We start from the raw sequence: 26,027 nt of genomic DNA, 5'->3' as shown, positions 1-26,027 counted from the left end.
TGGCAGCAGAGCAGGAGGGCAGGACATGTGCCCAGCCTGCAGCCAGCCACGGCACATCCAGCCCTCAGCAGCTGCCCAGAGCAGGATGCTCCTGTGCTCGCTGCCATCTCCCAAAAGCTCTGATCCCACCCTGCCAAGCACACAGGGACCCACCTCACGCCAGCCACGGCTGCAAGAAAAGCTGCTCCCAAACCACGTCCTCAGCCTTCTCCAAGACCACCGCCCATCCACGCCACAGCTGCTCCCAAGCACTTCCCCATCCGCACTGGACCACCTGGAACGCTTCCTCTGGAAAAACAAACAACACATTCTTGAAAAGAGATTAGAGACAAAAAGGGAAAACAAGAAAAACAGGAAAAACTCTTATCTCTGTCAGGGCCTTGAGGAAGGCCCAACTCCTACATGGTAGGGAAAAACCCAGCCATGGCTGAGGGAAGCCCACACTTTCTCACTTCCCCCCTGCACTGCCCCCCAAAATCACGGTGATCCCAAAGCAAACAAGGGCAGTGCAGCAGCCCAGCCCTTCCTTGCCTGCAGAGCAAAGCAGCCCCTGCACAGCTTCTGGAGTCCCACCTCTGCTCCCAGCATGGGGCTTTGTTTGTGTCGGGCTGGCTGCCCCAGTCCCAGCCCAGGCCACGGTGGCTGCTGGGGGCTGTTGGCAGGGCCAGGAGCCCACTCCCATTTCGTACCCAGCCCAGCCCATGCCCCAGCCCTGCCAAAAGCAGCTGGGCAGCGACTGAAGAATGAGTTGCATCCCCCCAGCAGAGGGGGAACCTTTGCTTCCCAGCCAGGCTGGGCCATGCCCAAATCTGGCAGCATTTCCCCGGGTGGGGACTCACCTGCAAATTCCCTGTGGAGTTTGGCTTTGAAGAAGGTGCCAGAATCAAAGTCCATCACCGTCAGCCTCCAGTGGCCAGGCTGAGGAAGAGCTTCTCATCCTTGGTGCCATCCTGGCTGTCTCCAGCAGCAGCAGCAGCAGCAGCAGCAGCAGCAGCAGCATCCCCACCCGGTACAGCTTCTCCAGGGGCTCCTTCTCCTTCCCTGGGGGGACACCAGGCTCTCAGGGCTCTGCCCAGGGCCCCAGCTGTCAGGGAACCAGCACAAGCAAAACCAGCTTGGATGGCGGCCACCAGTGCTGGGCAGAGCAGCTCAGCTGCAGCACAAGGGCTGCATGTGCCCATCCCATGACCCTGTGCAGTGACACAGGCAGCACAAAAAGGTCTGGGTTCCTTTGCTTCTGATTGCCAAGGCATGTGTGGAGCTGCAACTTACCAGGGCCCTGGATCAAAGTGTGCCTGTGGCTCTCTCCCTTCTTCTACGGCCGAGGAATATCCTGCACCCAAGGATCACAGAACAGGTCTTCTAATGTGGGTCTTTCCAAGGAGTTCACGGATAAACACCACCTGATCAGATCTTTGCACTCTGGGCAGAGAAAGCAGAACCTGACGGTCAGCCAGAGAAGGCTCCTGTCTGCTTTGCCCCACTATTGCCATGCCCAGGCCATTCTGGATGCGCTCAGGGTTGGGCCTAAACTTTCCCATCCATTCCCTGTTTTGGAGGAGAGCAGGACATGTGCCACCTCCTCAGCAGCTGCCAGAGCGGGATGCTCACGAGCCCGCTGCTGGCTCCCAGCACTGGGATTCCCCCCGTGCCCAGAGAAGAGGATCCACCTTGAGAGAGCCCTTGTGGCAGCGGGAGCTGGCCCCAGCTGAGGTTCCGGCCCCTCCTGAAAGGGTGCTCCCCGCAGACCATCTGGTGCAGCAGGATGCCCAGGGACCAGATCGTTGCTGCCTCGCCATGGTACCAGCCAAAGTCGTTCCATTCCGGGGGGCTGTAGGATGGTGTTCCTATGGAATACAGATGGAGTTCAGCAGGGGGATGCTGCTGCTCCCAGAGCCTGGCCCCAGCATCCCTGGGCCTGCGGGGGCTGCATTAGTGGCACACAGGGTGACCACTGCCCTCTCGCCAGCACCTGGGACTTGTGCACAAACTTAGGCTTGGAAAAGAAGCCACTGGTGTCAGAAGAGGGCAGAGGAAGCCCCAGCTAAGCCTGACCATGACAAGCAAAGGAAAAACCCTCTCTGTGCTGGGGAAAACATGCCCTTATCGTCCCTGTCTGCATTGCCCCAAAAATATTAGGAAGCAAAGGCAAACAGGGCAAGTTGAGCAGTGCAAGCCCTTCCTCTCCCCTGCACACCAAACTGGCTGGGGCACAGGTTCCTCCCCGCTCTCTGCTACCCCCACCCACGGGGGTTTTGCTCGGGCTGGCTGCCCCAGCCCAGCCCCAGTCCTGGGCAGAGTGGCTGGCAAAGGCTGCCAGCAGGGCTGGAAGATGGCTCCCCACCCAGCCCCGCTCTAAAGCAACTCAGCTGAAGACTCAGTCCCCTGACTGGCAGCAAAAGGGAGAATCCCCGCTGCCACAGCCAGCTTGGGCTGGGAGATGTTGGGCCATGAGATCCCGGGACCAGGAGTACACCCTTACATGGGCTCACCTGCAAAGTGGGTGTAGGCTGTCTCTTGCAGGTAGGTGCCACAGCCAAAGTCGATCAACTTGGCCTGCCCGGTGGCCAGGTCAAGCACGATGTTCTGAGGTTTGATGTCGCGGTGCAGGACCCCGCAGCTGGTGCAGTGCCGCACGGCCTCCAGCACCTGGCGGAACAGCTCCCGCGCCACCTCCTCGGGCAGGAACTGCCGTGCCTCAATGAAACGCTGCAGGTCCTGACACCGCTCTGGCCGCTCCATCACCATCACGATGTGGTTGGGCAGCTCGAACCACTCCAGGAGCTGCACCACACCAGGGAAGCCAGTGGACACCTTGGCCTGCAGCACGATCTCCAGCGGGGCCCTGCTGCCGTCGGGCTGCGGGAGGAGCACGATGCCCTCAGTGGGGCCGATGCCGTGCCAGGCCTGGGGAAGCCTTGAGCCAGCCCGGGATGCTCTGCGCCCTGCGCTGGCCCCACGCCCGCTCCCCCTCGAGGCGTCCTGGCGGCTTGCACCGTGCCGGGCCTCGGCTCATCCCCGCCCGGCAGCCCCGGCTGCTGCCGCTGGCGCCGCTCACTCACCAGCTCGCCCCAGTGCCGGACGCGGTTCCGTGGCACCCTCTTGATGGCCACCTGCAAGCCAAGGACAGCAGCGGGCTCAGCTCGCCGCCCGCCCTGCCCAGCCCCATCCTCCTCCTCCTCCGCCCCGTCCTCCTGCGCCCGCCGCCGGCCCCGCCGCTCACCGGGGCGCCGTCCGAGAGCCGCGTGGCCGCGAAGACGCTGCCGAATCCTCCGCGCCCCAGCAGCGAACCCAGGCGGTAGCGCTCCTGCAGGGCCTCGGGCGCCGTCCCTGCGGGCGGGACGCGGCTGTCAGCGCTCGGCCCGGGGCCAGCAACGGCCCCCGAGCGCCCCTCAGCCGCCCCGGGCCGGCCATGCCCAGGCCTTCGCTCCTCGCAACGCGGCACGGGAGGCTCGGGGCCGGCGGCCGCGCTGCCGAGCGGCGGAGCTCGGGCCGGGGAAGCCGCAGCGGAGGCGACGGCAGCGGCCGCGCCGCCTGTGTCCTCCGCGGGCCCCGGGAGGAGCTGGGGCCGGGGCCGGGCTCGGGGCTGGAGCCTGCCTCGGGGCCGGGGCCGGGCTCGGGCCAGGCGGTGGCGAAGGGCGGCGATGCCGCCCCCGCACACGGCACTGATGCCCGCCCAGCAGCGCCACCGCCAGTAGGGCCAGAGCCGGGCGGAGGCGAGACCGCGGCGGGACGGGCGGGGCCGGGCACGGGGCAGCCCCGCCCGGGGCCGGGGGCGGGCCGGGGGCATGGCCCGGCCCGGCAGGGGGAGAGGGAGGCGGGGACACGAGAGGGACGCCGGGCAAGGAACCCCGGGAGAAGGGTGCCCGACAACGGGAAAGGGAGACACAGAGACAGAAAGAGAGAAAGACCAAGAAAGAGAGACAGAGAAAGAAAGAGAGAAAGAGCAAGATCCTTATCGGTTATTTTCTTTGCTGCTTCTGCTGCTGCTGCTGCCGCCGCTGCTGCTGCCGCCGCTGCCGCCGCTGCAACTGAAGCACCGGGGCCGTTCGTCCCCGTGTCCGTTCCCCGCTCGCCCCACGAGCCCCACGTTCGAGCCCCGCGCGCCCCGGGCACAGCCCCTGAGTCTGTCCAAACACGGGAACTTTGCAGCCTTGAGCCCAGGTGCAGAGCCCTGACTCCTGCACACTGGCACAGCAATCCCCTCGCTTGCTGCTCTGCATTGGCCTGGCTGAGGGGCAAACACTGGCGGGACACCTTCCCTTGGGCTAGGATTCCTACCTGAGCCCAGCACTGCACTTACATCTCCAGTGTTGCCTTCCAGTAAAAACAGGGGAAGCAAAACTCTGTGTGCCTCATGGTATTTTAGAGTGTCTAAAAATCACTAAGCCACTGATCTTAGAGGTGCAGTGCATCTGGAATTACTGGGATGGAGAAGTAGTGCCCCATGGAAAAGGGGAGCATAGAAATAAATAGAGGAAAACATCTTGGATTGTTTCTTTCATTTACCTTTCTCTTCTGGAAAGCTGTTTCAGTTTTCCAGGAATCTTCTCCTGTCTGCTCTTGCCAAGAATCTCTCCTGGAGAACAAGGTCAAGCTTCTGTCCCAAGATTTGCCACCAGCTGCAGCTTCTCTTGGCTTTCCACACTGCACAGTGTCTGCAGCAGGACTTTTGCAGCAAAGCAGGACAAATGTTTGGAGAACTTTACGTGTCCTTTCTTTTCCTGGTGGGCTGGGGTGTTGTGCCACTGGTGAAGTTTCCATTGTGACTGTTTGTGCTGGTTTAGGGCAAATTTTGGGAGGAAGCCTCCAAAAGGGGTCCGTCTAGAAATCAAGTTCCAGTGGCCTCTCCCCCTACTAGTTCAGAAAAAGTCTTCCCTGGGGAAAAGTTAATAAAACCCCAGTTTATTTATCAAGTAAAGTATTCACAAGCATGAAAAATGAATAATATTAAATAAAACCTCTGACAGTGCTGAAGGGATGGCAAATTCAGAAAATCCTTTTTGTGGGCTGTAGTTGGCTCACTCGGTCTCTTCTAAGTCCCTCTGGTGCTGGAATGCAGCGTCCCAGACCTCGGTGGGCCACAGGTGTGAGCTGCTGGTGTTTTTCTGGGTTTTCAGTCCCGAGCAGGTTTAAACAGTTCCAAGAAAAAGGAAAGTCCCAGTCCCAGGAACTTCTCTGCCTAAGCTAGCTAAAACCAAATTGCTGGACCTGGGCTGTGAAGGCACCGGGAAATTTCCAAATGTGGGCACTGTCAGTCCCAGCAAACACCAGATCTGGATGGTGCTGGAGCCAGAACCTGGAAATTTCCAACTTTTGGCTTTCTGTGCCAGCAAATCACTGCACTTGGGCTGTGCTGGCACCAGGAAGTTTTCAGATCTGGGCGCTGGCGCTGCCAGCAAACACCAGATCTGGGTGGTGTCGTTGGCAGCGACAGAAATCTGCTGGATTTGGGCTCTGCTGGCACCGGGAAATTTCCAAATCTGGGTACTGGCGCAGCAAACACAAGATGTGGGCGGTGCCAGAGCCAGTAGCAGAAAGTGGCTGGGTTTTGGATTTCTGTGCCAGCAAATTGCTGCCCTTGGGCTGTGTCAGAATAGGGAAATTTCCAGCTCTGGGCACTGGCGGTGCCAGCAAACACCAGTGAAACCTTCTGGTCCTCCTCCGGACCATTGGCCAGTGGTTTCCCTGAGAACCAGCTCTGGCCACTTTACAGACAGAGACTGCTTTCATCTGCTTGTCTGGAAACAGAACTTTAATGCAGGCAAACACAACAAACAGGACGGCGTGCACAGTACACAGAGCAATGCAGAAAAAAGCCTGGGTCCAGGGTCCAGCAGGGATATTTATACATTTATATATGGGGAGGGGTTAAGGTGGGATCTGAGGGAAGGATCCAAGAGGAAGGAAGGATTATGAATATTACAATTTTTGCAGTAAAATGTAACCAATGGTAGCAAAGAGAACTCAGAACTTTCTAGTAACAATCTGCATAACTGAACATGAGGATTATGGGCGGGAGCTCCTGCTGACTCCAACTAAAGAGGGTTTTCCCACGGCCTTAAGCTGAGGTCTCCCTCTTCTTTTAAACCAACCCCAATACACCAGATCTGGGTGGTGCTGGGTTTTGGCTTTCTTTGCCAGACAATTGCTGCATTTGGGCTGTGCTGGCACAGGGAAATTGCCAGATGTAGGCACTGGCAGTGCCAGCTCACCGCAGATCTGGGTGGTGCCGGTGCTATCACCAGAAAATTGCCGGGTTTTGTCTTTCTGTGCCAGCAAACTGCTGGACTTGGGCTGTGCTGCCACTGGGAAACTGCTGGATCTGAGCACTGGCAGTGCCAGCAAACACCAGATCTGGGTGGGGCCAGCACCAGGTGTTTGCAAGGTTTTGGCTTTCTTTACCAGAAAATTCCTCGACTCGGGCTGTGCCGGCACCGGGAAATTCCCGCATCTGGGCACTGGTGGTGCCAGCCAACACCGGATCTTGGCATTGCCAATGACGGTAGCAGGGAATTGCCAGATTTTGGCTTTCTTTGCCAGAAAACTGCTGGACTTGGCTCTGCCAGAACGGGGAAATATCCAGATGTGAGCACTGGCAGTGGCAGCAAACACCAGGTCTGGGCGCCTGTATTGGCATCAGGAAATTGCCGGATTTTGGTTTTCTGTGCCAGCAAATTGCTGGACTTGGGCTGTGCCAGCACTGGGAAATTTCCGGATCTGGGCACTTGTGCAGCAAGCACCAGATCTGGGTGGTGTGTTGTAGTGTGTTTTCATACATTGTAATACTTTGTGATAGTTTAGGTTTTGAATCCCCGAATTTTTCCTAAATGGTTCATCCCAGATGGTACCCCCCTCCCTTTCCCTGTGTAATCCTTTGCCCTTGCTGAGATCATCCCCAAATCCCCACCCTGGCTCTCTGTCAATCACTCAGCATCCCATCCCCTCCCTCTAGAAGCTTCGGTCCAGGATGTCGAGTGATCAGCCAGAGGCCAGGGGTCAGCCCCCCAAGCCTTGCCCCATACGCTGTCCTAAATGTCCATCCCCCAGTACCCATCCCTTAGGGGCACTTCTTGGTTAGTCAAATGTTCTCTACTTTGGGTTTCCACCTCCCTTTAAATGTAACCTTGGCACATCTCCCGGGCTCTCGGCAGGAGGCCCCTGAGGTGTAGGGGCTCCTTTGGGACACCTGGAATAAAACCTTGGATTAACCCCTGCTAAGAGTCGGCCCTTTATCTTCTACCGCTGTCTCTGGTGTCTCTTGTGCTGCAAAGGCGGCCAGCCCAGGTGCCCTCAGTACCCTCGGGGCACAGAGAGTGTCTCCCCGCTGTCGGCCGTGTCGGGGCTGCCCCCGGTGTCTGCCGACTCGGGACTGGCCCAGGGTTCCTGAGAGGCTCCCAGAGAGACAAAGACAGTGGTGCTGGTGGCAGCACCGGGAAGCTGCCGGGTTTTGGCTTTCTTTGCCAGAAAATGGCTGCATTTGGGTTGTGCCAGCACTGGGAAATTGCCAGATGAGAGCACTGGCAGTGCCAGCGCACACCAGATCTTGGCGGGGAATGTGCTGGCACTGGAAAATTGCCAAATGTGACCTTTCTGTGCCAGCAAACTGCTGGAATTGTGCTGTGCAGGCATCTGAAAAATTCCGGATCTGGGAACTGGCGGTGTCAGCACACACGAGATCGGAGTAGTGTAGGCACCAGGTATTTGCCTGGTTTTGGCTTTCTTTGCCAGCCAATTGCTGGACTTGGGCTGTGGTGGCACAGGGAAATGTTCAGATCTGGGCATGGGCGGTGCCATCAAACACCAGGTCTGGGTGGTGACAGTCTTGGCACCAGGAAATTGCTGCGTTTTGTCTTCTTTTTCCAAAAAACTGCTGCACTTGGGCTGTGTTGGAACCGATAAATGTCCAGACTGGGGCACGGGTGGTGGCAGCAAACACCAGATCTGGGCAGTGCCAGACCCAGTAATGTTGGAAATGAATTTGTAGAGAATTTTTAAGGTTTGATAGAAGGTTTCTATAGTATGTATGCAAGTGTCACGATCCATCCTTACAAACGGGTTTTGTGATGGTTCGTGGGTTGATCTCAGACTGCACAAAACACCGACACGGTACAGGGGGTTGCAGTGATAATCAAAACAAACGTACCTTTATTGAATAACGACAAGAAAATGCATTGGGGAGGAATTGGGGAAAAGGGAAAAAGAGGGAGGAAGAGAAAGGAAGGTATAGAGCTACCAAACATGGAACGGCGAAGTCCTTTGATGTCCAGCCAATGGAGTTCACCAGGTCACATCTGGGGAGATCTCAGGGTTGCAGTTCATCCGAACTCTTATTATACTCCTTTTGTTGATGGGGGAAGGGGTAAAACATGAAACTGAATCAAAGGTAGTCTATTGTATTTTTGGGGTAAAAAATGGTATTTAGAGAAGGGTACACACAGTCCATGTTCTCTGCAGTGGGTGAGAGCCATTGTCTTCTTGGTCCACTGCTTGCACCTGCAACATCCATCTTGCTTTGGTTAGCTTGCCTCCCCCACACACCTCCCCCAGGTTAGGGGTCTCAGTCCCAGTCCTTGGAAAGAGTGTGGGGGGGCCTTTTCACATAGGGATTTCATGTCTCGGTCTTTGATGGAGGGGCCTTGTACATCTCAGTCTGTCTGTCACGGCCGTTGTAAGACAAGTGAGGGGTCTCCTGTGGGGGACCACCCAAAACTCAGGAGAAGTCCAGCCAGGCCGAGAGGTGGGACAACTTCCAAGGCTATTGTTGCAAAAAGGCAAGGGGCCCCCTTCTTCCTTTCACTGGGTTCAGTGTAGCATACAGCAAACACACGTGTGAACAATAGCTTAGCAATGCCAGCAGCTGTGCTCAGGTCTCGGGGCCCTTGGCATGTAACTTTCTCCACCAGGGCCAGAAACTTCAGGCAAGGGGCTTTTCTTCAGTGGTCCCCAATGACGATTGTGAGGCAGATGAGAGAAACTTCGGACAGAGTCTCACACCTACATTACATGGACGACGTACTAATCTGTGCTTCCACCAACTCTTACTCAGACGCAGCACTTTCCAAGACTGTCGCAGCTGTCGAAAGTGCAGGGTTTCAGATAGCTCAGGAAAAAATCCAGCTATGGAGCCCATGGAAGTACCTCGGGTTTTTAATCACAGGAAGGACCGTCGTGCCTCAAACTCTGTACATCATCGAGCACCCCCAGACATTAAGAGACACGCAACAGCTGTGCGGCGTCATCACGTGGATCCGACCTCTCCTGGGCCTCACCACAGAAGAACTGGCACCGCTCTTCGACCTTCTACGAGGAGACGGCGACCTGGCTTCCCCACGCTCGCTAACGCCAGAAGCCTGGGAGGCTTTGGAGAGAGTCGCCAGCGCCATCAAACACCGCCAGGCACATCGGACAGACCGGTCCCTTCCCCTCAGCCTCGGTATTTCTGGTAAGTGCCCAAACTTCCATGTGCTGCCCTTTCAGTGGGATGACACTTCAAAAACCCCACTCATCATCATCGAGTGGCTTTTCCTGCCACACCAACCACATCAAACAGTTACCACCCCACCAGAACTTGTAGCCAAACATATTATTAAAGGCCGCCATTGGCGTCTCTGGGTCCACCCTTGAGTATAACTGAAAACTCTTCCTTAATCCTTCCAACCATTCAGTGGGGGTCTCATCTTTTCCTTGGCACTCTTTGAATGCCTTGCTTATACTTTGTCCCCGGGGCACAGCCTCTGGTATGCCCTGGGTTATGATGGTTCTTAAGTCCTGCATATGACCACGATGGTTGGGGTCCTGCTTGTTCCAGTTGGGATTTTGCAAGGGCCATTTCACATCAGCCGCAGGACCTTGAACATGTTGGGTGTCCCAAATCCTCATTCCTGCCCTTCTAATCATCCCTCTCTCCTCTGTTGTAAATAGGATGCCTAGAATGGATTGCATCTCTACCCAAGTATATCTGTTTGGCCCTAGGAACTGATCCACTCTTTCTGCTACTCCTATGGGGTCTTCTAATAATTTTCCCATCTCTTTCTTAAACTCGCGGACATCTCCCGAGTTCAAGGGAACAGTGACAAACCCCATCCCAGCTTGAGGTCCTCCTAATGCTATTTCCCTGAGAGGGAACAACCCACTGCTCTCTCCTTCCTCAATTACTGTCCTCATCTGACTCCGAGTACGCCTTCTGCAATCCGGGGAGTCCGTGACCTGCTGTCTATTAGGGGCCGATACCGGGGGTGCGTTTGGGAGGGGTTCAGGGGGAGCTGGTGGTATATACGGGGGAGGATAAATAGGAACATATTCCTCCGGTCGAGACTTTTTCTTTTTGTCTTCCTCCCCTTGACTTCCCTTAAGGGGGAACAACCTAGCCGTTTGCTCATTACTTCCTACCAACCATTATTTAGCATATGCACTCTCCTCCGGGTTCACTGGCTCTTTAGAATTCACATAAATGTCCAGGGCTTGACAGACGCAATCCTCAAAGGATCCGAAAATGGGCCAGTATATACTTCCTGAATCCAGATTCTTACCTCCCCACACTACCATGCACTAATTTATCATTTTTGCCTTATCCTTCCCCTTTCTGGAAGGCAAGTCATCCCAAGACTTGATCATTAATCCTAACGGACTGTCCTTAGGTATTGGGGGTAACTGGGGACCCTCCCCCATGGGATCAGAAGGCTTGCTCTTCTTCTGCCCCATCTTCCAAGGCACCTCCACACACACACACACACAAAACCCCTCGGTCATGGCTCGCTCCCTCGCGGGCTACGAGAACCACACTACTAGAGGGTCCCTCTCATGTCGTCCGCAGGTGGACGTCTCATTGACCGTGCCCTGGGATCCCAACCCCAACCGAGCGGTTCACCTCGTATACTCACGCGTCCTGCGTCGTCGCTCGGATCTTCATGCACAAAGTTTACAGGGTTACCGGTGTTTTCCTCGCTTATTCCCGAATTTAGGTTCGTCAGTCCAGATGAGGGGTCGGGTGAGAAGGCCAGGGCCACCAGGTGGTGGGGCACACCCCCAGGATTCTCGAACCAACCCTGTTTTCTGGATCCGAGTCATGGCACCAAATTGTGATAAACGAGTCCACTGGATTTAAGGATCATATAATTATTTTTATTATTATGCAAGCGAGAATAAGCAAAGTTCAGCGCTGGGCGGCCGGGAGTCTCCGCTCCTCTAGGCTCGCGCCGTTCCTATCCCCAAGGTTCGCCTTTTATTGCCTTCTTCTCCTGGGTTCAGGGATGACGTGGTCTGTCTTTTGCGCTTGCTCGTTCAGTTGCTAGGGGGTCTTTTTCTGCCTCCTGGTGGTCGTGGGATGAAGGCTCCAAGTCTTCCTCTTTAACCGCTGAGTGAACTTTCCCTTATAAGGCATATCTATACAGTGGAATTTTCAGAACACTATACTATTCCTGCAAGCCTAAGCAATTCTTGCAAGTTTAAGGATTGTTGCTACAGCCTTCCTCTGTGACCGCTGGGTGAACTTTCCCTTATAAGGTATATCTTTACCATGGAATTCCCAAAGCACTATACGATTCCTGCAAGCCAAGCAACCATGTGTGGCTGCACATGTAAGAATCAAGCGGTATTAGCTATTTAGTTATTGCTTTTATATTGTATAATTATTTAGCTATTGATTTAATTAATGAACAAACGTATTGCTACTTATTACATTCAATTTGTGTTGAATTGGGGCTGGGTTGGGAATTGTTGTTTTGGGGTGAGTTCATGGGTGTTTGTTGTGGGTCCTGGGGAGGGGAGGTCCAGGGTTTGGTGGGGGTGATAGTCAAAGGGGGGCGGGAGGTGATTGGACAGGGGACTTGACCAATCATTCGATGCCCTGAGAAAATGATTGGTCCAGAATGAATATCGATAAGAACCAATGAGAACACTGGAAAACGACCAATCAACGTGCGGATCCAAACCCCACCAATCCTGGACCTGAGAGGGGTTATAAAATGAGGGTTTCAATTGGGTTGGGGTACTTCTCCTTCTGGGGAATGTACTGTATGGGGGAGAACCCAGCGCGTTTGGGACACATCATTATCTTTGGGTTGTTGCGTGGGAGTTTGGGTTTATCTCAAACTCCCTGTCCTCTGTAGTTTGTTTTGATAAACGAGAGCCTGATCGTTCTCAAAATCTGGCCTCGTTCGAATTCATAACAGCATGGTTTTTCACCAGCACTGAGTGGGTTCTTCCTTGTCATGGTTGGGCCTTGACAGGGTTTCCACAGCCCTCTTCTGACACCAGTGGCTTCTTTTCCAAGCCTTAGTTTGTGCACAAGTCCCAGGTGCTGGCGAGAGGGCAGTGGTCACCCTGTGTGCCACTGATGCAGCCCCCGCAGGCCCAGGGATGCTGGGGCCAGGCTGTGGGAGCAGCAGCATCCCCCTGCTGAACTCCATCTGTATTCCATAGGAACACTGTCCTACAGCCCCCCGGAATGGACCCACTTTGGCTGGTACCATGGCGAGGCAGCAACGATCTGGTCCCTGGGCATCCTGCTGCACCAGATGGTCTGCGGGGAGCACCCTTTCAGGAGGGGCCGGAACCTCAGCTGGGGCCAGCTCCCGCTGCCACAAGGGCTCTCTCAAGGTGGATCCTCTTCTCTGGGCACGGGGGGAATCCCAGTGCTGGGAGCCAGCAGCGGGCTCGTGAGCATCCCGCTCTGGCAGCTGCTGAGGAGGTGGCACATGTCCTGCTCTCCTCCAAAACAGGGAATGGATGGGAAAGTTTAGGCCCAGCCCTGAGCGCATCCAGCAAGGCCTGGGCATGGCAATAGTGGGGCAAATCCAACAGGATCCTTCTCCAGCTGCCCGGTGGTCTCTGGTTTCTGTGCACAGAGTGCCAAGATCTGATCAGGCAGTGTTTATCCATGCTGGACTTGGAAAGGCCCTCATTAGAAGAGCTGCTCTGTCATCCTTGGATGCAGGATATTCCTCGGCCATAGAAGAAGGGAGAGAGCCACAGGCACACTTTGATGCAGGGCCCTGGTAAGTTGCAGCTCCACACATGCCTTGGCAATGATTAGCAAAGGAACCCAGACTTTTTTTCCTGCCTATGTCACTGCCCAGGGCTCATCAGATGGGAACACGCAGCCCTTGTGCTGCAGCTGAGCTGCTCTGCCCAGCACTGGTGGCTGCCCTCTGAGCTGGTTTTGCTTGTCCTGGTTCCCTGACAGCTGGGGCCCTGGGCAGCCCGTGACAGCCTGGGCTCACCCCAGGGAAGGAGAAATAAGCCCCTGGAGAAGCTGTACCGGGTGGGGATGCTGCTGCTGCTGCTGCTGCTGCGGGAGACAGCCAGGATGACATCAAGGATGAGAAGCTCTTCCTCAGCCTGGCTACTGGCCGGCTGAAGATGCTGGACTTTGATTGGGGCACCTTCTTCAAAGCCAGGCTCCAAAGGGAATTTGCAGATGAGTCCACACACAGGGGGATGCTGCCAGATTTGGGCATTGCACAGCCTGGCTGGGAAGCAAAGGTTCCCCCTTTGCTGGGGCGGGTGCAGCTGATCCTTCAGTCACTGCCCAGCTGCTTTTGGCAGGGCTGGGGCATGGGCTGGGCTGGGTACAAATGGGAGTGGGCTCCTGGCCCTGCCAACAGCCCCCAGCAGCCACCGTGGCCTGGGCTGGGACTGGGGCTGGGGCAGCCAGCCCGACACAAGCAAAGCCCCATGGTGGGAGCAGAGGTGGGACTCCAGAAGCTGTGCAGGGGCTGCTTTGCTCTGCAGGCAAGGAAGGGCTGGGCTGCTGCACTGCCCTTGTTTGCTTTGGGATCACCGTGATTTTGGGGGGCAGTGCAGGGGGGAAGGGAGAAAGTGTGGGCTTCCCTCAGCCATGGCTGGGTTTTTCCCTACCATGTAGCAGTTGGGCCTTCCTCAAGGCCCTGACAGAGATAAGAGTTTTGACCTTGTTTCCCCCTTTTGTCTGTAATCTATTTTCAATTATTTTTTGTTTGTTTTTCTAGAGGAAGCATTCTAGGTGGGCTCCAGTCTGGATGGGGAAGTGCTTGGGAGCAGCTGTGGCATGGATGGGCGGTGGTCTTGGAGAAGGCTGAGGCCGTGGTTTGGGAGCAGCTTTTCTTGCAGCCGTGGCTGGCGTGAGGTGGGTCCCTGTGTGCTTGGCAGGGTGGGATCAGAGCTTTTGGGAGATGGCAGCGAGCACAGGAGCATCCTGCTCTGGGCAGCTGCTGAGGGCTGGATGTGCCGTGGCTGGCTGCAGGCTGGGCACATGTCCTGCCCTCCTGCTCTGCTGCCAAAGGCAGCAGGGATGGGCAGCTCTGGGCACAGCTCTGGGCACAGCCAGCATGGCCTGGGCACCGCAGGCCTTGGCACAAGGGCACAGGAGCCCTCAGCTGAGGGGCACTTTCTGCTTTCTCTCCTTGCAGCCGGGCTCTGCGGCTGCTGAGGCTGCTCTGGGCTCTGCCAGGGCTCTGCTGGAGCTCAGCCCTGGGCTGGAATCAGCCAAAGAAGAAATGGTGTGACCTGCAGCACAGACTTGCTTGAGCATTTTGGCAGCACAGCCCAAGTTTGCAGAGTGTACACTTCCAAGGGAAAACATGACTCCCCCCAAAAAATAAACTTGTTCAGTAACTTCTGAAATGAAATCAATCTGGGATGACCCCAAATGACATTTTTCAGCTTGCTCAAGCTGTAGCTCAGCTCTTCTCTGAACTGTTCTCTCCCCCACCTGCCTTTTACTTCCCAACTGCTCCCTCTTTTCCCCCAGTGATTTCCCAGCCCATTGCAGTCTCCATCACACTGTTGCCTTCCTTGGTGCCCCTCTCCATGAGGAAGGCAGAGCCCCAGGCTTAGGGACTCATCTTGTGACTGGCTGAGGAGCAGCAATGTCTCAGAGGTCCAGTGGGATTTTAGTGTCATTCAGAGCCACTCTCCTGCCCTCAGCTCTCCTCACTGCTGAGCTCCCTCTCCCTTTTCCTCGTCCTTGCAGCAGGATGAGCTCTGTGAATCCCCTTGGGCCTCCCCACTCTTCCCAGCCCACACACCCACCTCAGTTAGGCTGAAGCTGAAGCTTCTCTGTCTCCTGTGGCACACCAGCCCAGTGCCCTGTGTGGGGAGCCCCAGCCCCAGAGCACAGCACACAACAGTGCAGTCCGGGCTGCAGCAGCTGCTCTGCAGCCCTGGCTTGGCTGTTTGTGGCAAGGGAATGCTCCCTGTGTCCAGCTGTCCCTGCAGGATGGCCCCAGGGCAGAGTGCAGCCAGGCTCGCACTGCAGCCCCTGGAGCTTGGGGCAGACAGGGCTCCCAGAGCTGAGGTTCCTGGGGAGCACCCGGAGCTGTGCCTTGCACTCTGTTGCCGTGTGTCACAGTGCAGGCTGGCTCGTGCTGTGTGAATGGACCAGCCCTGGTTGGACTGCCAGGGGCCTCGCCCAGTCACATCTCTCCCAGGGCTGGAGCATTTCACTGGCCAGATTCTGACAGGGCATAGAGATCAGAGCAATGAAATTATCCAGACAGGGTTTGTCAAAGGCCCTTTAGAAGGAAGGGCTCGAGAATAAACGTTTTCAGTTTGCCAAATGAACATCGGGGTGAGTGCTCTCTCCATTGCCAACCCACTCCCCCTCCAGCCAACGTTACAGCCACCCACTCCCTCACACATCCCCCTCGTGCCTTCCCACTGCCGTGTCCTGTCAGGGCTTCCCAGCCCCTCATCCCTTCATGGCCCCAGCCCCTCAGGGGCTGCCCCAGCCCGGCCAAGCTGCCCGGCAGCAGCGCCGCAGCCCCACAGCAGCTCCAGAGGAGCCCCATCCAGAGGCACCCGGGAGCCCTCAGCAAGGCAGCCAGCAGCAGACGGGCAGGAGGACACAGAGGGCGCTTCCTGCCTGGCCCAGGGCTTGTGGCCATCTCCAGGCACCGCTCTCACAGGGATCCCCGCAGCTCCGGGCCCTGCCCAGCCACTCTGTCACCAGCACAAAGGCTTCAGCAGAACCACCAAAGGCCAAGGGGCTTCTGGCCATTTTCCCTGCAACGCTGCACGCCTGGACAGCTGGCTGAGCCCAGGCACCCTTCTCCCCCTCTTCCCCTATGCCCTGCAGAGCCTGGGTAGCAAAAGAAAGCTCCTGGGAGTCTGGGTATTAAAACACACTATATATTCATATAGGAAAGAAAAAAACAAAAGAAGAAGAGAATAATCTTAGGGAAATGGAAAGTTCCTGCTGGCTCAGGTGGCCCCAGCAGACAGAGCCTCTGCGATCAGCTCTCTGCAGAGCTGCAGCAGCGCAGCCAGCCGAGCCTGGACAGATGAGGCCGAGTCCTCCATGCCCTGCAGAGCTGATCTTGCAGCCTCTGGAAGATGGAATATGGCTCACTCTGCAGTGCCTGGAGGACATCCAATGTTGGAAGTGCCACGTCTGACACGGCACTGCTGGTGTCCTCTGTCAGGTGTTGAAGGGCTGAAAGGGAGAGGGACAGAGCCATGGTCAGATCCCGGATCTGCAGGGAGTCGAGGAGAGCCCCCTGGCAGGGCCATGGCAGCTGGCTCTAGCCATGGGCAGGAGGGAGCAGGGAGCAAGGGGACCAGCCCGACGCTGCTGGCCACGAATGCCCCGGGTGGCCCTGAAATCTCGGTGTGCTCTGGCCACGCCGCCCCTGGTGCGCACAGGGAGCAGAGCCCTCGGCAGCCGGGGCAGGGCTTGCAGCTCCCCCGGCAGCCCCCGCTGGCCTCACTCACCGCTGCAGATGAGCCGGAGCTCTTCCTTCTTCCCCCTCAGGTGCCGCGCAGCCATGCCTGTGAACACAGAGCCTGTCACGGCGCCAGCGGCAGAGCTCCCTGCCAGCGGCGCTGCCGGCGCTGCGGCCACACGGGCTGCTGGCCCGGCAGGGCTCAGCCTGGCCCTTGGCGCACGCTGCCGCCCCAGGGCACGGCTGCCAGAGGGCGGCAGCAGCAATGCCCAGGCCAGGCGGGGCTCCACGGCGCCGGGCCTGGCTGGCGCTACCAGGGCAGCAGGCGGGGCTGGGGCCGAGCTGCGGCGGGCCGGGCCGGGCCGGGGAGGGAGCCCGGGCTCGTGGCTCACCCATGAAGCTGATGGCCGCCTCTCGCAGGGACTCCTGTGGGCTCTGCAGGTAGGGCAGGGCCCGGCGCAGGTGCTCGGCCGCTCTGCTGCTGTTCTCTGCCAGCTGGAGAGAGCGGCAGGAGGGAAGGCTTGGTGCTGGCTCAGCCCCTGGGCCGGGCGCTGCCTGCGCCCAGCCCCGGCCTCCCCTGGCCCCACAGCCCTGAGGCGCGGCCAGCAGCCGCCGGCGCCGGGCTCCTGAGGGGAGAGGGCAGAGCGCCGGCTGCTGCCCGGGGAGCCACGGGGCCGGCCCGCCCCGCAGCAACACCGGGCCCACGGGAGCCTGGAGAAGAGCCCGCGCGGCCTCTGGCTGCAGCAGCGGGCAGGGGCACAGCTGCCAGCCCCACACTCTGAGCACCACCCTCAGGGGGCTTCTCCGGACTGAGGCTGGGGCTTGCAGGCCGTCCTTACCAGGCACTTGCTGAACTTCCACAGATTCTGGCTCTTCAGCAGTCTTTCAAGATCCCTCCTCTTCAGGAACTTGGCCACACAAAGCAGCGTTTCCTGAGAAGCCTGGAGAGCAGCAGAGCCGCGCAGATGGCCCCGCAGCCCAGGGCGCAGGACCCGCGTCCCTGTGCCAAGGCCTGCAGGAGGCTGCAGCCCGGCAGGCGCCAGGGCAGGAGGCAGCCGAGCCCCCTGCCAGGGGGACAGCAGCAGCCCACAAGTCCTCACCTGTGCCACAAGCCGATTGTCATCATGGCAGTGGAAGAAGAGGGGCAGCAGGCTCTGGCGCAGGGGTGTCTTCAGGGCCTTTTTTTCCCTTTGCTGCGGAAGAGTCACCAATGTTCGGAAGAGCAGGATGGAGATCAGCTGAACCTGCCAATTGTTCTGGATGGAAGCAAGAAGACAAGAGCTCAGCATTGTGGCTGCACGGGGCTCAGCTTGGCGCAGGCCTGCAAATGCACAGGGCACCAAGTGTCCGGGCAGCAGCCAGTGGCCGTGGCTGGGGGCAGCGAGCCTTACGTGGTCAAAGAGTGGCAGGAGCGCCTCAAGCAGCTGCAGTGTGATGGGGCCGGGCATCAGCATGGCATTGTCCAAGATGATGAAGCTGAGTAGCATGACTGTCATGAAAACTATCTCTCCATCTGCATCCCACAGGAAGCGCACAAGACTTTCAGTCAGGCTCCACATTTTTTTGGTCTGTGCGGAAGACAAGTTGGTGAAATGCCATCCTGCTGCCGCAGGGCCCAGAGGCCAAAGGCCTGTCGCCAAGCACTGGGGCAGCTGAAGTGGGAGGCAGGAGAGCTGGGAGCAGCTGCCCCAGCGCCCAAAGCCCTGCCAAGCCCAAGCGACTGCATTGCCCAGCTCAGCCTCAGCCCCTGCCTCCTTCTCACCATGAAGGGCTCCTCAATGAGCTCAAGAAGGGCCCTGAGCGCCAGGCGACGCCTCTCTCTGCACTCGCTCTGCAGCTGCCTTGACAAGATTTGCAGGACTCTTTTAGCACCACGTTCACTCAAGTCCAGGAACTGGAGGACCTGAAAGGCACAGGCCAGTGACAGGGGAGCCGGCCGGCAGCAGCCCGGAGCCGCACAGGGCTGGGCCCAGGCAGCAGCACAGGGCGCGGGCACCGTCCCAGGCAGCTGCGGCTGCGAGAGGGCAGAGAGCTGGCAGGCAGCTCAGGCAGGCGGCGCTGGCCATCAGGCTCACCTCCACAAGGAAGGCCAGGGCGGGCAGCTGCCAGCGTGGCTCCTGTGTGCTGAGCAGCCGCAGCAGGTAGCGAGCGATGCGGGAGCACAAGGGGATGGAGACACAGCACATCTCCCTGGCAGGAGGAAAAGGAGCCAAGGCTGTGGGCCAGGGGGACAAACCTCTGCCAGGAGTGACTCACAGAGCTCTGCTCTTTGCCCAGCATCCTGCAAGAGGCCCTGGGCTATTTGGGAGGCAGCTCTTCTGGGCACCCTCCTGTGCCAGCCTTTTCCAGTCTGCTTGGCCATCCCTCGGTGACAAGGCCCTCTGGCCCACGACTCGGGGACTCTGTGGAGCTCCCTGGGCACACATGTCAGAGGCTGTGGGGAGAAGGGGCTCTCACCTGGCCAGCAGAGCCACGGCATAGTGGTGGCTGTCAGCACATAGCAGCGTGTCCCAGCCACAATGGCTTTCCATTGCCACCACCACATCCTCGTGCTGCATTCGGCAGAGCAGGGATTTCAGGGTCTGCACTGCAAACCTGCGTGCACAGCAAAGGCCAGGTCATGCTGGGAGCACTGGCTCCTGGCCAGGGACATGGCAGGGACAGGAGGAGTGGGATGGAGCACCTGTTGGGGCTGGTGGCAAGGCCGTATTCCTCCTGGCATATCCCCTTCCAGAAGGCATCGACCTCCTCTTGCATATCCAGAGTGCTGAAGAACAGTTGGGAGAGCAGATGCACAAAGAGGCGGGGGAAATACACCGTCACCATATGTGGCACACAGGGCACCTGGAGGATCTTCCACATCACCACGGTTGCCTGCAAAGGACAAAGCCCCCCGAGAGAGCGCTCAGTGCCCAGGTGTCGGTGTGGCAGGGCCCGAGCTTGGCAGGGAGAGGCCCGGAGAGAGGCAGCGGGAGCACGGGGCCTGCTGGGCCTGGAGCTGCCCCTGGGCCAGGTTTCAGGCCAACGCCTGCGGCAGGGAGATGCAGTGGGGGAAGGGGGATGGAGAGCTGCTGGAGAGGCGGCCTTGGGGCCAGCAAAGGCCAGTTAGAGAAACTCACAGCCAGGCCAAAGACACCCGTTTTGTCCCCATCAGCGGTGCACGTGCTGTGCTTGGGCCAGCTCCCCAGCACGTGCAGCAGTATCAGCAGCGCCGGCTCTGCAGTCCTGGGCGAGCACATGATGCTCTTCCACATGGTGAAAGCAGCTCTGTGGGGTTAGAGCTCTGTCTCAGGGGGGTCTCAGACACAGCAGCAGGGCCTGGGCAGCAGTGGGGACCCGAGCTGGCTGCCAGCTCTGCCTCTGCCCAATGCCACTGGCCAGCAGCAGCCAGGCAGTCCGGCCCTGTGGGGACAGGCCCCTGAGGGGCAGTGAGGGAGCATGGCAGCAGGCTCGGGGGCTGACGTGCCAGGGCTGGCAAAGGGAGCAGCCAGAGGGCCCTGGAACTCTCTGTTGCTCAGGCCAGGCTACAAGCTGTACAACCTGGGCCAGGCTGTACAGGCTGATGGGCTGGGGAGCCCTGAGCCCCTCTGGGCACGTGGGCCCCATACCTGTCACAGGACGGGGCCACACGCAGGAGCGTCACGACTACGTCAGCGGGCTGTGCTTCCGTCAGATCTAGCAGGCTCCTGTTCAGCCTGTGCTCAGCAAACTGATTGGCCAGGAGCCACTGGTGGATGTACCTGACCATGGCAGGCACCTGGAGAAGGCACGGGGAGACTTGGAAAGCTGCCAGAGGGAGGAATGTCCCCAGCTTCTCCAGACAAGTGCTCCCCTTGCCACCACGCTGCCATGGCCTCCAAGAGTTCCAGTGAGCAGCAGGCATGGCTTGGGAGAGCAAGCAATTCCTGGCAGGATCAAAGCCTGGCCACAGGCTGCTTACTTGCTTTGGCTTGGAAAAGCCCTCCTCGACGAGCATATCCAGCAGAGCAGCACTGGTCTTGGTTTTGAAGATGTGCGAATAGGCTCTGAGCCCAGTGCCCATGGTGCTGGTCTCTTCCGCCCGAATTTTCTTGATGAATTTGCAAACCAGCTGTAGGAGAAGGGCAAGAAGCCAGGCATGTTGCAGGCAATGCTGCAAGCGCGGTGCCAGCAGGCCCAGCCCAGGTGGGGATGGCTGCAGCTACCTGCGCTGTTCTGCGGAAGAGGCCACGGGCGGGCTCCTGCTCTTGTGTGCGCTCCAGGGCTGCACCTGGCAAAGAGCGAGCGCAGCCAGAGCTGAGGGGCTGCGGGAGAGGCCGGAGAACACGGCCCAGCCCTGCGCTGCCCAGGCAGGGAGAGCCCCGGGATGCCCCAGGGGATGGAGCACAGCCTCTGAGGGGGGTCTGCCCGGCCCCTTTTTTGTCCTGTCCATGGGCATGGCCCAGGGGATGGGATGGGATGGGATGGGATGGGATGGGATGGCATGGCATGGCATGGCATGGCATGGCATGGCATGGCATGGCATGGGATGCAAAGGCGCCAAGCTGCCTGCAGGCACCAAGCCTGTGGCCCAGCTCTACCACTCACCCTCCTGCAGCTGCTCAATTGGCAGCACCTCTTTGGTCTCCTGTGCTGGGGCAGCTGCAGGGCCTTCTTCCTCCTCTTCCCCCCAGGGCACCTTGGGTGCCTCTCTCAGGGGTCTCTGCTCCATGTTAGTGCCTGGATTTGTGGCTACTTGCAGGAGAGATGCCTCGGAAAAGCTCCGAGTCAGCAAGTCCTGCAGTTGTGCCTGGAAGGCACCTTCAAGACAGAAGCCTCGGCAAGGCTACAGGACAGCAAGTCCTGCACTCTGGTCTCGAGGGCTCCTGCCACAAGGACAGGAGACTCCTGTCAACGATTGTGGTGGGGCCTCGAGGGCACTGGTGGCAGGGATGGGAGATGCCTCTGGGGCACCAAGTCCCACACCCTGCCCTCGAGAGCACCTGCAGAACAGAAGTCTCGGCAAGGCCACGCGTCACCAAGTCCTGTGGCCTGGCCTGGAGCTCAGCTGCAGGAATAAGGCCTCGCAAAGGCTGCGGGTCAGACAGGAACGAGTGCGCTGTGCGGGGGCTCCTCACGGCACCGCTCTGTCCTGTTCTGCCCCGTTGCATGCTCCCAGCAGCCGGGCAAGCTTCTATTTCCCACGTGTCACAAAGAGGCCTTGGTCACCGGGTTCTGTTCCATGGCACGGTGAGCGTGCTGCAGCGTGCCAGCCAGGGCCCTTGCACACACTGCCTTCTGCCCTGGGGCCGCCTCCAGCCCAGCCCAAGTGGCCCAGCTTGGAAGGAATCCCTGGCCCCAGGTGTCTAAGACAGCCCTACAGGGTCTTTAGGACTGGCTGAAACCATCAGGAAACCTGCCCTACTGTGCGGCCTCAGGGCAGCAGAAGGAGCCCCAGGGCTGCCGACGCAGCCATGCTGGGAAGGGCACAGGACCTTCCAGAGAAGCTGGCACGGCCTCCTTGGGACACGTCCCAGCTGGTGGCCATCCTAAACCCGCAGGTGTGGCACGGACAGGGAACGTGTGGGCCAGGGCATGAATCCTGCTCTGACCCCTGGGGCCCAGGGAGTGCTGACATCAACAGGTGTGGCAGAGTCCCTGCCCAAGCAGAGCTGCCACACCCCTGAGCCCTGGTGCCCATCTCCTGCCCCAGAGACCTGTGCCCCCGGGGGGCTTCTGTGCCACAGGGAGCCAAAGCCCACGTGCATTGGGGGCTGTGCTCCTTCCTGCAGGGGCTGTTGGCAGCAGCACCTGGAGCAACTGCTGGCAACACTTGGTCTCTGCCAGAAGGTCTCACTCCCTGCTGAAATTATTTTCTCATTGAAGTCATTTCCTTCAGCAGAAAAACATCTTACTGAAGGCAGAGAAGAATTGGGGGTTTAAGATTCCTCAATTCAGAAAAGCTTTACTTTCCATTGCTCAACTCAAGTAGTTCCAAAATGTTGCAAACTTCCCAAATTCATTGGGATGGCCTGAGAAGGTGGAGAGTTGGAATTTTGCTTCCCAGTGTTATAAATGATCAAATCGTGAGCCAAAATTATCAAAAATTTAGCAAAGATTTATTAATTTGTCTGCGAGACCGAATTCCGATGTTCGAAACCACCACAGCCAAAGAGACAGCGTCGAGCCCGAGTTTGGCGCTGGGTGAACCTGGACCTGACCCCTCGAGTGTCAGAGTCTCCCCCATTCACGCACGCTGCTTCTTGCAGTGAGGTTTTATACAGTTCATTGTGCCCGAGGCAAAGATGACCAAATTTCCTTTGTAACTCTTCACACGCATCGCTGTTTCTTTCCATGTGCAGAGCTGGACAAAAGCCGGGTCCAGGTGTGCCATTGGTGTCAATCGGCTCCGGGGAAGCCGTATCAGTTTGGTGCCGCTGACTGTCTTGATAGATGCAATTGGCAAGGCGATAATCGCTCTTGGGTGGCTCCTGAGGACTCAAGAAACCGGTGATCACCGCCCTGGACGCTTCTATCCTTACGTTAAGGCATCGATTGTTATCTTAACGTGTGTCCGGGAACTAGTTGAATCTAAATAGACAGCTGCTCCCGGCTGGGATGGTCAAAGACATGCTTTTGGATTTCATAATATTTTTTACCATACATTAATAGCATGAATTATCCCTACCATATATTACAATCCCTCCCCTTTTATATCACTAATTTAATTCATGCTTCTTTTATAGCCCAAATTGCTAAATTCTTTTTATATCTACTTCTATTTGCCACCATTAAGGGTCTTTCACAAAGAGAGTAACCTCTATTAAACTATTCGGTACTCCCCTTGGGGAATACCCTGATACTCAGTATTGTTTACACTCGTTTTTGCTCGTTTCTTAAATTTTGCCAATACTTGGGCAGCATTGCTGGCATACTTCTTTTCTCCCAGGCTCATGATCTTAGGTGTGTTGCTTCCGGAAGCCAACTCCGGGTCCACGGGCACTATTGCTATCTGCATCCCCTGTACGACACAGTGGATCAGTCTAATAAAACAAGGAATTACACATGGCAGGAATAGGATTCCAGCTACTGAACACAGCATGAAGAACATAATTGTATTCCACCAGGCCCCATCAAACAATTTGTCCCACCATGAAGATTGCAAAATTGAATTCCATATTTGAACAGGGACATGGGCCACTTTCTTGATTTTGTCTGCCAATCCTCTTATGGTCTCCCCATAACTGTCAATGTCAATCCAGCATTCTGATTCATTGAACTTTCCACACACTCCCCCTTCTTCGGCCAGCAAATAGTCTAAAGCTATTCGATTTTGGTACACAAATGCCCATACCTGGGTGTGCTGCTGACTAAGTAAATCCAGGGCCTCAGAGGTGTGATTTGATACAATTTCCACCACTGCCTGCAGCCGAATCAGCCGGCTCAGTAGGTAAATCGGAGTCCTATACCCGTAGCTTCCATCTTGAGCCCACGTGCTCGGTCCATAATAATCAATTATTCTTGCAGCCAACCACTCTTCCTCCCCCCAGGTTTGTTTACCACTTATTACAGGTATCATCTTTTTCAAGCTTCTCCTGTCCCTCCTCAGGGTCTCATACAGAGGAGCCCCTAGTAGGTTACTTTTCATTCAAGGGAGAGTAAGGAAGACTGGCTGGATCATGCCCAGAGTGCATGATCCCTTCCACCTCGGGGGTAACTCACTGTATGCCTTTTTCCCGCAAATTCAATCAATTCCATCTGGGGCTTTCCATCTGATATTCGTCCTCCCTGGGTCTCCCCAGTATTCTCTCAGGCCCTCCAAGGATTGGAAAGGGTTGGCTCCAGGATTTTTGACTCAGCACAGTCCTATCCTTTTGTTCCATTCGCAATTGGTCTCATTCTTCCGGCTCCAGTACCCCGTAGGGGTTCTGGTTGCCAGACCTTGCCCTTGTTGTTTGAATTTACCGTCAGGGTAGTTACACACGGAGTGTATCCCACCATCTCAGTATATTCCTTTCCTTCCCGACTGATGCAAATAGTTCCAATTACCCTCTGGTCCAAAATCTACCCCTCAGGCCTCTGTGCCAACTTTGAGACTTTTGGATTGTCCAATTTCAGAAGCTGTTCCAGAGCCAAACCTTCCCCTTTTCATGGCCATTTCTCTGCTGACTTCAGTCCCTGTGCGCTGTGCGACGAGCCCCCGCACAGCGCACTCAGGGATTGTCTGTCAAATCCAGCAATTTGACAATCCCAGTTCAGTTGCAATTTCTTGCATCAAATCAATCGATTTCTGTCCGGGGAAGGCAATTCCCCATCAGCATATTTTTTCTCAAGTAATTCATTCTGTTCTTCCAGAGTTTTTAATCTCTCTCGTTCAATTCGTTTCTTCCTCAGTTCTGACTCCCTTCTCTTCAATTCCTGAGTGATCTCTCTCATTCTTCCCTCAGGATCCTCACCATCTTTATTTTTCATGAAACAGACAACCCGGTCATATTGCAGGCACACCCTATCATCATTCACCTGTGCCAAATCCAATATGATTGGTTCTCTGCTTAAGGTAAACTTGCTATCAAATTTAACAATTCTTCCCATCCAATACATTTTCCCGTTCATCGTGCATATCCCCAGCCTCGCATTGTCATAACACAATGGGTTCACATGGTGATACGCGACAAAGATCGATTCAGTTTTTCCCCCAACCCACATGGTTTGATTGCATTGGTTACAAACGGGGATTGACATTATTTCTGCACTCTGTTTCCATATCTGATGCGTGTGCTCATCTGACTGCCCATTCCTTGACCCTGCCTCAGAATTGATACACCAAATCTCCTTGTCCAATTTACATAATTTGACCCTTGTGCCATTCACCCAACAGTTCCTGCCAGGCTCCTTGATGCATTCTTCCGGGGCTTGGTATGCTGAGGGTTTCCCATCCCCTTGCACAACTGGGACCACCTGAGTGCAACTTCCGCACTCATCTGCAGAGCTCTCGTTTCCGCCTCTCATCGGGACCTCAATGTGCAGTCTTTGATCACAGCTAGTCTGATCATGTCCCTCTCCTCATTGTTGAACAGCGATCTCATGATCGCTTGGAGATCCTCCTAGGTGTAGGTGCTGGTCCCTAGAAATTCATCTAGCCTTTCTCCCACCCCCAAAGGATCATCCATTAATTTTCCCATCTCTTTCTTGAACGCTCGCACATCACTGGTGTCTGTTGGGGCGTGTACAAAGCCAATAACTCCAAGAGCTGTCGGCACCTCCTGTAAAGGGAAGAAACAGGGCTTCTCTTCCTCATTGTCACTGTCTCCTGTGGTTGCCCTCCTCATTCACTGCCTCGTTCAATAGGCCATGGGAGATCTGACTTTGGGGATGGTGACCTGTTTTTCTTCAGTTTTGGAAAGGGTCGGCAGCAGCGGTTGCTCA

At 56.9% G+C, this 26,027-nt stretch overlaps 1 protein-coding gene across 1 annotated transcript in view; it reads right to left on the bottom strand.

The window, feature by feature from the left end:
• Positions 1–1,315: 1,315 nt before the first annotated feature.
• LOC143696392 (serine/threonine-protein kinase pim-1-like) overlaps positions 1,316–26,027 on the bottom strand; it is a 38,680-nt gene continuing 13,968 nt past the window's right edge. Inside the window, exons 2-6 of the mRNA XM_077192526.1 lie at positions 3,224–3,330; positions 3,063–3,113; positions 2,493–2,859; positions 1,671–1,847; positions 1,316–1,422 (exon numbers count right to left, since the gene is read on the bottom strand). Coding sequence (XP_077048641.1) covers positions 1,316–1,422; positions 1,671–1,847; positions 2,493–2,859; positions 3,063–3,113; positions 3,224–3,330 — 809 coding nt within the window. The remainder of the gene's footprint in view (positions 1,423–1,670; positions 1,848–2,492; positions 2,860–3,062; positions 3,114–3,223; positions 3,331–26,027) is intronic.

Source organism: Agelaius phoeniceus, chromosome 34 (assembly GCF_051311805.1).
Source record: "Agelaius phoeniceus isolate bAgePho1 chromosome 34, bAgePho1.hap1, whole genome shotgun sequence".
Lineage (NCBI taxonomy): Eukaryota > Metazoa > Chordata > Aves > Passeriformes > Icteridae > Agelaius > Agelaius phoeniceus.
The sequence above is the reverse complement of the archived record's forward strand: the minus strand, read 5'-3'. Positions and strand labels throughout refer to the sequence as shown.